General features: G+C 51.8%; 1 protein-coding gene across 5 annotated transcripts; it reads right to left on the reverse strand.

The window, feature by feature from the left end:
* Positions 1-581: 581 nt before the first annotated feature.
* Positions 582-11,892, reverse strand: ATPAF2 (ATP synthase mitochondrial F1 complex assembly factor 2). Of its 5 annotated transcripts, none has more exons than XM_039490257.1 (9): positions 11,797-11,892; positions 11,183-11,356; positions 7,822-7,866; positions 7,247-7,392; positions 6,519-6,616; positions 4,934-5,014; positions 4,297-4,409; positions 2,584-2,699; positions 582-1,946 (listed from the first exon to the last, which is right to left on the reverse strand). In XM_039490257.1, the coding sequence occupies exons 2-9, from the start codon at positions 11,310-11,312 to the stop codon at positions 1,809-1,811; spliced, it is 867 nt and encodes a 288-aa protein (XP_039346191.1). In that variant the 5' UTR covers positions 11,313-11,356; positions 11,797-11,892; the 3' UTR covers positions 582-1,808. The 5 variants fall into 5 exon arrangements, with proteins under 5 accessions (XP_039346191.1, XP_039346192.1, XP_039346190.1 ...); XM_039490258.1 differs by having other exon boundaries at positions 11,183-11,335; positions 11,797-11,887; XM_039490256.1 differs by having other exon boundaries at positions 11,183-11,367; positions 11,797-11,815.
* Positions 11,893-11,931: the final 39 nt, after the last annotated feature.

An 11,931-nucleotide genomic window follows, 5' to 3' on the forward strand; every position in this document is an offset into this window, starting at 1 on the left:
CTCTGCCCCACACTAAGGCAGCTTCCTGCAGCGTGCCCAGAGTGGCCTCTGACCAGCAGGGAGACCAATGGCTCTGCAGAAGCTCACCTGTGGCCGCTCAGTGCCGAGTCATTAATTTCCCTCCTTGCTCAGCAGCAGCTGCTTCATTTGCTTGGCAGGGAGCTCGGACTCCTTGCTGGAGGCAGGGCACTGAAGAGGGGGAAGAAGGGAAACCCATGCTTGTGGAACGGATGTGGCAGTGCACAGTTTGGGAAAGAGACAAATACCCCGAGACATCCACTCCTCCTAGCCCTGCCCATGGGCTGATTGCAGTTGCTCTGGTTTAGCTGACAAAACACTGTCCTCCCTTGGGCTGGTTTGAGAGCGGGCTCTCCTCTGGTCATTGCTAACCCCGGAAACGGCACCGACTGGCTGCACATGGGCTCTGGCTTTTCGGCAGAGCTGAGCACTCGTGGCTCCAACTGAAACCCATGGGATCTGCGGGTGCTCAGCCCCTCTGGAAGGCCAAGCTCTACACGGGTAGTTGGGCACCCAGAAATGAAGGGGCCCCAAGTCTGCGGTCACTCATGAAAGTGCTGGCGCTACTGATTCCCCCGCGTGTTAACTGGAAACAAAGCTGATTCTAAATGAGGATTCCAAGGGTGATCGTGCTGATAGGAGGTTTCCATAACAACTGCCCAGCTGACATTTTCTTTTCCTTTAAGAGTCTGAATTCTTCAGAGACAGGCCTAAATGAAAGCCCAGGGACCAAACACCCCTGAACTTCGGGGAGAGAGGCAGGTTAGATCAGAACTTTGCAGCACAGGCCTGGTCGGTGAGGCATAGGCATTGATCCCACAAGTCATACGTGCCTGCTCAATACATATTATGCATTAGGAGTCCCACCAAAGTCAGTGGGTTTGCTCCGAGTTCAGCATGTGCATAAGCCTTTGCAGGATCAGGGCCTCAGACAGTTGGGGAGTTAGAATGAGTCCAAAAACAAGGGGGAGCTCCTGTCCAGTCCTCGGCGGCCAGACCGGTGCCTGCAACAGAGCACGGAGCATGGAGATCCTCAGGCAGGGACACAGACGAAGCCTGCGGGCAAGGAAGCAGACAGCTGTCAGTCAGTGATGGCTCTGCTGCTGTCTGGGCGCTCTTGGGCAGAGAGGCAGCGCACATCCCACAGTGCGGTGGGGAAGTATAAAATAACTGACCACACGCACTGGCTTCCAGTATCTAGCAGGAGACGCCTTTAATCAAACTGGGATTGAGCCTAGCTTTGCACAGGGGCAGAAGCCCATTACTGGGTGAGGAACAGGTACAGCTGGGGCTTGGCTCCAAGGATATGACTTTGGATTTTAGCAACAAACATGGGCCATGGGCAGGCAGATGCCAAGGTGAGACCTATGCTGGAGCGTGTGCCTAGCCTTACCAAAGCCCTTTTGCTGGGGTGCTGGTCCCACGGCTGGGAGCCTTGAAGGGTAGAATGTAGACTAGCTACCCCTCTGAGTGAGCATAAACACTGGCTGAGCTGCAGCCTGTGGCAACTGCCAGGGACAAGGCATTTCACTGGGGCTGAAGGGAGCTCAGACTGTACTTCCTTTGTAACAAAAGCCAGGGCTGCTAAGGGTCACCGGCACCCTCAGCACTAGCCAAGCTAGGACGAAACGCCTCCGCTAGGAATCAGTATAAAGTCATGGCCCTCGCAATGCTAAGTCACCACACTGGCAGGCGCGGATTGCCGGCCAATGGCTCCAATCCACCAGGCTGCATTTGTAATCTGTACTGGGCATTCTCCAGCTCTGCCTGACGCGTCGCTCCCCAGAGCCTCAGTCCTGCAGCAGCTTGTGTTTTACAGTCGAGCTCTCTGAACAAAGGTGAGCAAAGAGGGTCCCAGCGGCCGTGCGGGCACGCAGCTCGTACAGGTCATAGTCGTGGGCCCACTCCACGTTGCCCCACTGCTGGATCTGAGAGGAGAGAGAATAAGCAGCTCACTCAAGAGTTAGTTAGAAACAGGTTTGGCCTTCAGGACTTCTTGGCCTCCATTTTCCTGTCTGTAAAACAGAGCTAATACCTCCCAGGAGTGGCACCAACGCCTCACTAACCAGTGCCTGCCCAGCGCTCGGAGACCCTCAAGTGAAAGGGGCTATAGAAGGCAACATATTAGGGCCTGATCCAAAGCTCATTCAAGTCAGACTTCCATTAACTTCACTGGACTTTGGGTCAAGGATGGTTTTGTGCAAGGACAGAGCTTTTTCTGTTCACAACAATCATGTTAGCGTTAGCTTAGTCCTTGGCAAAGTGCTTAGGCCTGGCCAATACACAGAATAAAGACCATCCTTGGGCTTTGCACTGCAGGTTGGAGGAGGGCCGAAAAGCAGCAGTCCAGCCCTCAGCAGGTTGGACTCAGAGCGCCTTTGGCTGTTCATCACGTGAATTGAGTGGCTGAACATTCAAACCGTATTGATCAGAGGCAGCCTGGCGGAGTGAACGTCTCCTGTAATAGCAGGCAGATCTGTGGCCAGTCGTTTGTGCTGGGAGATCGCTTGTAATGCTGAGATTATCGCTATTTGAATGATAGGGTTGCTCTGGAACATAATTTACCTGGTATTCTTCCTCCAGGCGAGACAGCTGCACGGCTTTCTCTACCGGAATGTGTCTGTCAATCAGTCCCATGGACAGAATCAGAGATTTCAGCTGTGTGATCACATATTCTATACCTGGGAGGGGGGAAAAAATCAAACATGAACCACAGTTATTTATACAAAATCACGTCAGCATCTTCACACCTTCTGAAGGTGCAGCCAAGGCGTAACATGTTCAGCAGGATCAGACGGGTAGATGATCCCCCACACCTTGGATCAATGCACTCTACAGAGTCAAGTCCACAGTTAATAAACACATGAAATTTCCGTTGCTAATCAGGATCCATTGTTACTGTGATGCAAATGGCTGCATCTCTGACTGCAAACCGCTTTCTCTCATTCTGAAACACACCCTTATAACGTAATAATGCCACACCACTGGGTACAAATTTGGAAGGATTCTCTTCTGCAGGATGGCAGAGCTCACATCTTAGCACTGAAGAGCTGGGGATTAGATCAGAGAACACGCACAACCATCTAGGAGAGGGAGATAGAGAAAAAGGGTCCTGATCCGCAGCGATGATGAGCATTTGTGACAGCTGGAGGTGCTGAGCACCACTGAAAATCAGGCCCATGTTCAAGGCAAGGGGAGGAGACAAAGAAGCATGAATCATGCTCAATCTGAGCTGAGCGATCAGCTAGAGTCAAGGCCAGATTTGGGATCAATAGTTAATTGACTGCCCAGGAATACAACAGCTGGGGCCTGGGGCCTTGCTGTCCCCAGCTGAAGACAGATGTGCCAAAATACCAACCAACCAACTAAAAGAAGCATCCCCGACCTTACCCCAAACACAAGCTGTAAACAAAAGGTGACCAGAACTGTTTGCAGGAAGGATTGAGGAGGCCCTGAAATCAGAAGAGAGCACACTTTTCTATTAAGAATTTGGTCTCGCTTATTGTCTTCTGACGAGGTAGCCAGGGATTCCGGTGGGTTTCTAGTCTGCTTTGTTTAAAACATCTTTATTTTGAAAGGAGAATGACACAAGGAATAAAGGGGGGATGTGTTGGGGTAAAACTCCATTTTAAAATATTTACCATTGACCTGAAAGAATTTTTAAAGTCTTGGGCGCTTTTTACTGTTTATTTGCATCTTGCACTTCAAGGAGGATGAGCAATGAGAACAGATTAGTTAGTTTCACCTTTGTTTCCAGGCACATTCACTTTCTGGATCTCCTTCAGTTGCACAAGAGTAGAACAGCTGGGCTGCCAATAACCACAGCTCTTACATTTTAAATCTAAACTCAAGGGGTTTTCGTTTACTGGGGTGGAGGTGGGGGAAAGTCACGAAACCATAAAATCGTTTCTGTGCACTTGGGGTTTCAAACCCCTTTTCTTGGTAACCGCCTAAATTTTGGACCGAAATCACCTGAAAATGTCATGTTAAGGGGGAAAAAAATGTCAGTAGTTCTGAGAGAATCAGGGCCTAATACAACAAGACACTGTACAGTGAAGAGAGAGCCTCTGCCATACAGAGCTAAAGGTCTAGCTTGGATTTATTTATTTTAAACTACAATCCCCCTTTGTTTTCCCCCATTGATTTAAAGTCTCTCTTCCTTCCCCAAAACATTTTTGTTGTGCTGGTTGCTGCTCTGAGCGAGGAAAGGGCATATATGTGAATGGTGCTTCGTGTACCCTGGATGGACGGACACACCAGATAAGTTGTCCTCAGTACCTTGCAGTGCCCACATGTTGTGAGATGCCAAATGGCTGGTGAAAGTGTCTTTGGTCCTGGCTGGGATGCTGGGTCCCATGATGCTAGTAGAGGAGCCGATCTCCACGTTGTACCTGGAATGAGTTAGATGGTACCAGACAAACAATTGGTCGTTGAGACACGGGAGCCTCAGTATTATTATGAAGCAAGACTCTGGCTAAATTTAGCCCTGGCGAGAGCAGGTACGACCCTCACTGATGTCAGCTGGGGTTATACCTGCTTTTTCCCCTCGGGGTCTATGTGGGGACATTTCCTACCCACACTGCACCACTCTAATTCATTCACAGAGCCAGTCAGTGCAATGTTGCATGTGCAGCAACATCTGGTCTTGCTTATGGAATTTACAAGCCTAATTCCCTTCCTTCTCAATGGGCTGAGACACACAGTGAAGGGGTCACCAAGACATCATGCTGGAGACTGGCCAACAGCAGCTCCTCACTGCTGGAGACTTGACACCCCTTAGGTACAGTCTCTGCCCTCCAACGCCTCCTCATTACCCCATTTCCATGGCCCAACCGATAGTGCAGTGACGAGCACCCTCGGAATTCCACAGAGAGGGCAGCTAGCAATGAGAAGGGAAAAATCTTTGACTTCTTACCTTTTCTCAGCCCACTCGATCATGGGATCCCATTCATTCTTCTGAAGTTCTACTAGGCCGGCTGGTTCCTCCACCCGGTAGCTTCAACATTGCAACAAGAAAACAACCTTCACCAACAAATTATTGGCCTTCTTCACACAGTACATGGAGCAAACCCACCGGGCAGCTAAGCCTTTTTCAGTGATGGCAAGGGGAGCCCAGTATTTGAAGAGCAGGTACTGACCATAAGCTTCAAGTGAGCAGATGCTGCCGGCTAAGGAAAGGAAGAGCTTCCATTGACAACCCTCCCCCCAGATTGAGAGCCCTCTGCTGGACAGACAACCAGCCAGCTCTTGATCCCTGTAAGGAGAGATGCTGCTCCAACAGCCCTGCCCAAATGTAGGGCCTGATGCTGTGATATCACTTCCAGGTCTGTGCCTGTGTCCTCCTGAAATAACTGTGTGGGCTGTTCACAGCCCGCTTGAGTGCCAGCCCTCAGCTCTGCTTCACACCACGAGAGACCTCTGCAGCCACAGGCCACAAAGCACTTTGACTAAAGGTGAGTCAGTTTTACAGATGGGGAAACCGAGGCACAGGGAAGGCCACTTACTTGTCTGCTATCAAATGGGCCGGCAGTCAGCCTCAGTGCACCCTGGATCAGGCCCTAAATCAGCAGTGGGATTAAGTGCTGTCCAGTGGTCAGAGTAGGGGCACTGACCCCTGAAGCACAAACTTGTTAGCTATCTGTTTTAAAAAACACTTCCACAAAATCTGGCAAGGGGCAAGGGTCCCAGAGCCCACGCTCCAGCCCGAATGTCTACACGGCTATTTGTAGTCCCACAGCATGAGCCCAAGTTAATTGATCTGGGCTCAGAGACTCGGTGCCACAAGTTTTTCTTTGCACTTTTCAAAGACAGTTCCGATCCCTTGGTCAGAGCTCCTGGAATTCAACGAGGCAGGCCCATGGGTTCCGTGAAAAAATAAAATAGAATAGAAAGGAATTCTAGAGCAAACCAGGTGTTAAGGCTCAGCACGGAAAATGTCATGCTCCTTAAAGCCAAATCCAAGGCTCTTGCACTTCCAAATTCTTACAGACCGCAACATCTTGTGGGGAGCAATTCAGGCCTAGGGCAAAGTCTCAATGGAGCTGAACCCCATCACGCCAGGCCTGAACTGGCCCCCCCTTGCAGGTGGTGAAGTCTCCCAGGGGTTCGTGAGTTTGGAGAAGACGGGTTGACACTATGAGTGAGTTGTGCTTCACTACCCCTAAGGAGTGGCTCTGTGCTGGTCCCCTTTCAGAAGGGGCCTGTCCTCTGATCCGCATGGGCTGCTAGGCTCAAGGGGACGTACTACACACTGGGGTCATTGCAGGGGCTGTACCTCTACAGAAAGAGAAGGGCAGATGCACTGTTCAAGGCAGGGCATCTGTTCCAAAGGCTGTATTTGTGCCAACCAGTCGCCCAGCTTAATGCGTTTCCAAACCTCTAGTCACCCTTCCGGTCTGCCCAGCTGGAAGATGTAATAATCCATAATAATGCAATGAGACTGGCCTGGCTTCTAAGCCAGAGGTTTCCCTAGTGAATTGCAAGTGCAGTCAGTCTCCTACCAGACAGTATCTGTCTCCAGGAACTTCACAGCTGCTCTGATTAGCTGATCTTTGTTTCGCTGAGATGGGTTGTCCAAAACTGTGTTGCACAATGTGGTCTGCAAAACAAAAGGCAATTACACCAGCCAGAGTGCTGGGGAGGCGGCAGCTCTGATTTTACAAGGTCCCAGACAACAGCTGAAGAATCCTTATTGTGCTAGCGACAGATTAAGGGATAGTGATGCAAAGCCTAGCCCGGGAGATTAATGAGCCCAAGCCCACTGGAGACGACGGGAATCTTCCCGGCTTTGGATCAGGCCCATAAAGACAGTGCTCCTGTGAGCAGAGACAGGATGGGAACATGCTGGAGGCCTTGGGGTAAAATAATCTGGATGAGAAGCATTTCCAGCGGCGAGTCAGGTCCCATTCACATGGGAATTTGGCCCATGTTAGGGGGCAGTTTTTAACCCTGGGGTTAGACCCAATAGCTGCTAACGGGTGAGGCACGCTTTGCCCCAGCACTGTGGGTCAGGCAAAAGCCAAGAAAGTGTAAAAAAAAAAAAAAAAAAAAAAGGCTAGACTCAGCCCCTTTATACATCAATCTAGTTTATGTATTTAGCTCAGAGATGGGGCCTGCACAGACTACAGCTCCCAGCATGCTATGCTCCACCTTTATCCAAGATGAGGCTGTCCATAGCAGTGGCCCCCGCAAAACCACTTGTTAGATTCCTTCCCACCTCGGGGCTCACCAGATGCATGGTGTAGGACTTGATGGTGTCCTGCTGGGAATCCCATTCCGTAGCAACAGCAATAGCCAGGGCCTCGCTGGGGACAGTGAAGAGTTTGGCCTGGGGCGTTTTCAGCTTCCTGTGGTCAAGGTTTATTTCAAAGCCACCTGGGGGATCAGATTAGAAACCCAGCGGGATTCCAGGGTAAAGCACACGCGGGATCCACGTGCAACCCCCAGGCAGGGGACAGATTCAGAGATAAAGCTGAAGAGGGCAAACTCATGCCCAGGCAACGCCAGTGATACACCTGGCCCAGGAGTCTCCCCACTGAAGGTCTATGGGGCCCTGCTCTACCAGAAAAGAATTCCCAAGAACCATTCTTGGAAGCCATTTCCCTTCCCATGGTTTTGCCAGCCAAGGGGAAAGGGCAAACCAGGTTTGTGACAAAGCTGGCTCCCAAGGTCTGGTTTCCAGGCCTGGCCAGCAACTGCCAGTAGGCAGAGCCCACGTTCCATAACCACCCTTCCCTGTGCCCGGCTGTTACACAAAGGGCCATGCATCGGACACCCCACCAGACTCCTGGCAGAAGCACTCACCTTCGCCTTGGGAGATGCTAACGTTCTGGTAAAACCTCTTCCTTTCTGGGGGGGAAATTACATCTACTCAGAAAGCAGTGAGAACAACAGTCAAGCCCCTCTCCTCATCCCCACCCACTGCGGATCTGACAAGGCAGTGCTGAGCATGGCACAGCTGGCCTCCCTCCCTAGCTTGTTCAGAGTCCCTCCACACAAGCCCATGTGCCCGAGTCCCTCTGGACCTGCCTCAGGGCTTTGGGGCGAGGCCTGTCCTGGGAGCTCACCATGAACCAGGGGCCCCTCTTTAAGCAGAGCAGCTGCTTCCCTCTAGCACGCCGGGCCCAGCTGTAGTCTCATGCCTGTTGTGCGGCACCCATACACAAAGCAATGGGCATGACATCGACAGGTGTGTTATGGCTCATTTGGCTTAGTAACGTGTCAGGCTCAGCCCTGCTGTGAGCCCTTTGAAACCAAAGAGTCACCCCAGGGATGCATCTGGGTCATCCACTCTAGTTTCAGCCCCTCTCCCCACCCACTTTCTAAGCACCACCTGTGCCCAGGTAGAAGGGAGACACCCAACTTACAGCACCATTCTTCCACTCCCTCCCTCCCAAAAGCAATCCTTCTCCTGTGTATTTCAACAGAGGAATACGGTGTTGGCATATTACGCACTCCAGATCTTTTTCTACATACAGCTTTCAAATGCTGTTTACTCTGGGGGCACTAGGACCAGGTGCTGCTTCTCCTCCTTCACACCGGGTGGCCTTGGGGGACACCTGTAGGGAGGAGGAGCCAGAGACTGCAGCTGATCAGGGCAGAAAAGCCAAAGCAGGACACTGAGAGAATTTGCAGTGATTGTGACTGGACTGTCTGTGCCCAGTGCTGATCAGCTGTTTTCTCCAACCTGCTCTCCCAGTCTCTTCATCTGTTTCTCTCCACACCGGCCTCACATCTCCTCTTCTCCCCTTCCCTGCCCTTTTCTCTCCAGTTAGCTGATACGTTCCTAACTAAACCCACCACAAAAAACAAAAAACAAAAAAACAAAACATGGCACTAACATGTCATTTGCTGTCACCCCAGTGTCCACTCTGCTTGACTGTTCTACCTGCCCCACTCACATCTGTCTGGTCTAATTAGACTATAAACTCTTTGGGGCAGGGACCATCTGCTACTCTGTGTATGTCCAGCACCTTGCACAGTGGGGGCACCCTTGATTGGCCCATAGGTACTATTTTAATAAACATGACAGATGATAATATTAAACAGATGTGAGACACGAAGGCACAGAGCAGGCCTGGAATACAGGCTGGTGCAATCCCTACCACCAAGCCCCTCTTTGCCAGACTGAATATTAAACTAGCTCTGGGTCAGTCGACCAGCTCTCCAGACAGTCTTGGAAACAAAAGTTATGTGACCTGGCAGGAGCTTTGCTCAGCTGGTCAAAGCTGTTCCACCTGCTGGAGTGATGCAGCAACTCCGATCAGCAGGAGCTACAACTCCTGTGTAGCTTAGGTGGGTCACCAATATCCAGCCAGCTTTTAAAACAGCTCCCTCGGGTGTGATTTCAGACGGCAGCCAATGATGTGCCTGACTCAACAATAGCCCCTAAATTACAGCAACAAGCTAGCCTGTCATCTGCCCTGAATGCCCTCCGGCTGGATCCAGGAGCATTGCCCACAACGCATGAACCCATTTCCTGAGGGTGTTCACATAGATGCCAGGCATACTGCAGCATGCAATTTAATATACTGGGGGAGCAATGATCTCTTTGCTCTTCCCCAGGCCTTTAAACTGAGGATCTCCCTCCCAGCTGCACCTGCTATGCCCAGGAGCCCATCTGGTGCAATAGCAAATATACCGCTAGGGGTTACAGGCCCCAGTCTTAGAAGCAGTTTCCATTTGGCACTTGCACTGTTGCCAGGCACAACCATTAGACTTCCAAATGGCATGAACAGCAGCTGCTAACTCCCTGACTGTGCCCACATGTAACAGTTCGATCCCTGCACTGATAGCCGTCACACCCACCGTATTCCCTGCTCCAAACAAAAACCACAGGCAATATTAATGAATGAATTCAAGGGAACCCTAGGGCCTTTGTTACGCAGGAGGCCAGCCTAGATGATCACAGTGGTTCCATCTGGCTTTATAATGTAGTAATAAATTAACATAGGAAGACAGGCTCTTTGAGGACATGCAGAGCAACAGCAGATGATAAGTTCCAAACTGGGAGCTACGTGCCTGTACTGTGGATCCAGATCTGAGTCTGTGTTAACACAGGACTGGACCACTTACAGAGACAGACAGACAGACACCTGGCTCCATTTCCCACACAAAGCAGGGAGAATGGGCTACCTCTCCAAACCCTTGCCCTTACGGTAGTGACAAACTGGGCCTGGACTATGGCTCCCTTCCTACATCTGACTGCACACGCAGGCCCCTGGGTTTCCAGAGTCCCAGTGAAGGCAAAGGGAGTCTGCCCAGACCAAGACAGTTGCAGGATCAAGGGACTTAAAGAACGCCGTGTTGTTAGGACTATTCAAGCATGCGCCCATGGCCTTCATCCTGCAACAAGACACACCCCCTAGTCCTGTTTTAATGGGGCTCCAGGACATGCATTTCATTGCAAGTTCAGGGTCTTGGCTTGTGAGAAACAAAGGGTCAAATTTCACCATCCTCTAGAAACCACTGAACCCACATGGGAAAGATGTTTAAAGCGCCATTTCTACGACTAAGGAAGGATGGACTAGTGGTGGAGGTGTTAGCCTGTAACTCTGGAGACCTGGATTTGATTTGCTACTCTGCCACAGACTTTGTGTGTGACCTCAGGTTCTCTTTCCCTCCGTTCCCTGTCTATAAAGTGAGGAATCACAGCCCTGCCTAGCCTTACTGGGAGGTTGTGAGAAGGAATAAATTAAACAACGTGAGGTACTCAGCTACCGTGGTGACTGAGGTAATAGCAGTACCTAAAATAGAACTGGCAGCACGTGCTGCATCTGTGCGGCCGTTGGCAGGCACAGCAGCAGACTCACTCACACACTGTCAGCAGCAGGCATAAGGCATTAGACTTCAAGCTGGATGGGGCAGGGATGTGGTTTTCTTTTGCCTCTGCAGTGCCCTGCACACATGTGAATAATAAATGTTCATTGTCAGGCTTGAAATACCTGGGTCTCCACAACTACTGCTACAAATGTTCAGTTGGGGCCCCCACAAGCCAGAGCCCTCCTCTGTAAATAGGGGATCATGCACCTCTCATAAACTGTGGTCGCAGCCAGCTTTTAGGACTGGCTAAATCCACCACGGACAAACATCCCTGCAATCTGGAAACGAGCATGTTGAAATCTGCCGTGTGTGCAGCAGGATCGCTGTCCAGCTTTGTCCTCACCTGTCGGCGGGGTGTATGTCCGTGCCGTGCCCGGCAGTGAAAGGCTGGGGCCCCCAACAGGAGGAGTCAGGCACAGCCGTGGGGTCTGGGGCGGCCTGGCGTAGAACAGCCGCTGACAACTGCGCCACATTCTCGGGAGGCAGCGAGCAACGGCTAGATGGGGACGATCTGGCCCTGTTAAAGACCTAGGCTCCTAATGACTTGGGACCGCCCACCAGGATCAATGGCTTCCCCCTCACCCCCCAAGCTGGGATCAATGCCCCGCCAAGAGCCCTCCTGCTAGGATCAATGCCCCCTCCCAGAGCCCTCCTGCTAGGATCAATGCCCCCCCCCCCGAGCCCTCCTGCTAGGATCAATGCCCCCCCCCCGAGCCCTCCTGCTAGGATCAATGCCCCCCCCCCAAGAGCCCACCGCCAGGATTAATGGGCTCCCCAAGGAACCCCCAGCCGGGATCAGTGGGCCCCAAAGACAGAAGAACAGACCCCCACGGAATCCCCTGTGCGACCCTACAGAGCATATAAGGGCTCTGGACCCTTCTCCCGCTCCCTGTAGGGGCCGCACGGAAGCGGCTTGAGGAACAGCTGCCTCCCCCTCACCCCCGCTGCTCGGCTAACCTCTCTGCCTCTGGGCGCCGCCATCTTGCTCACCCACGTCCAATCAGCATCATAATCGCTAGTTTGTCCCTCCGAGTGCACCGTCACTGGGGCCTAAAGGAAACTACGAGTCCCAGGGGGCATTGCAGCCGCCCA

The sequence above is a fragment of the Mauremys reevesii genome, linkage group 10 (genome assembly GCF_016161935.1).
Source record: "Mauremys reevesii isolate NIE-2019 linkage group 10, ASM1616193v1, whole genome shotgun sequence".
Lineage (NCBI taxonomy): Eukaryota > Metazoa > Chordata > Testudines > Geoemydidae > Mauremys > Mauremys reevesii.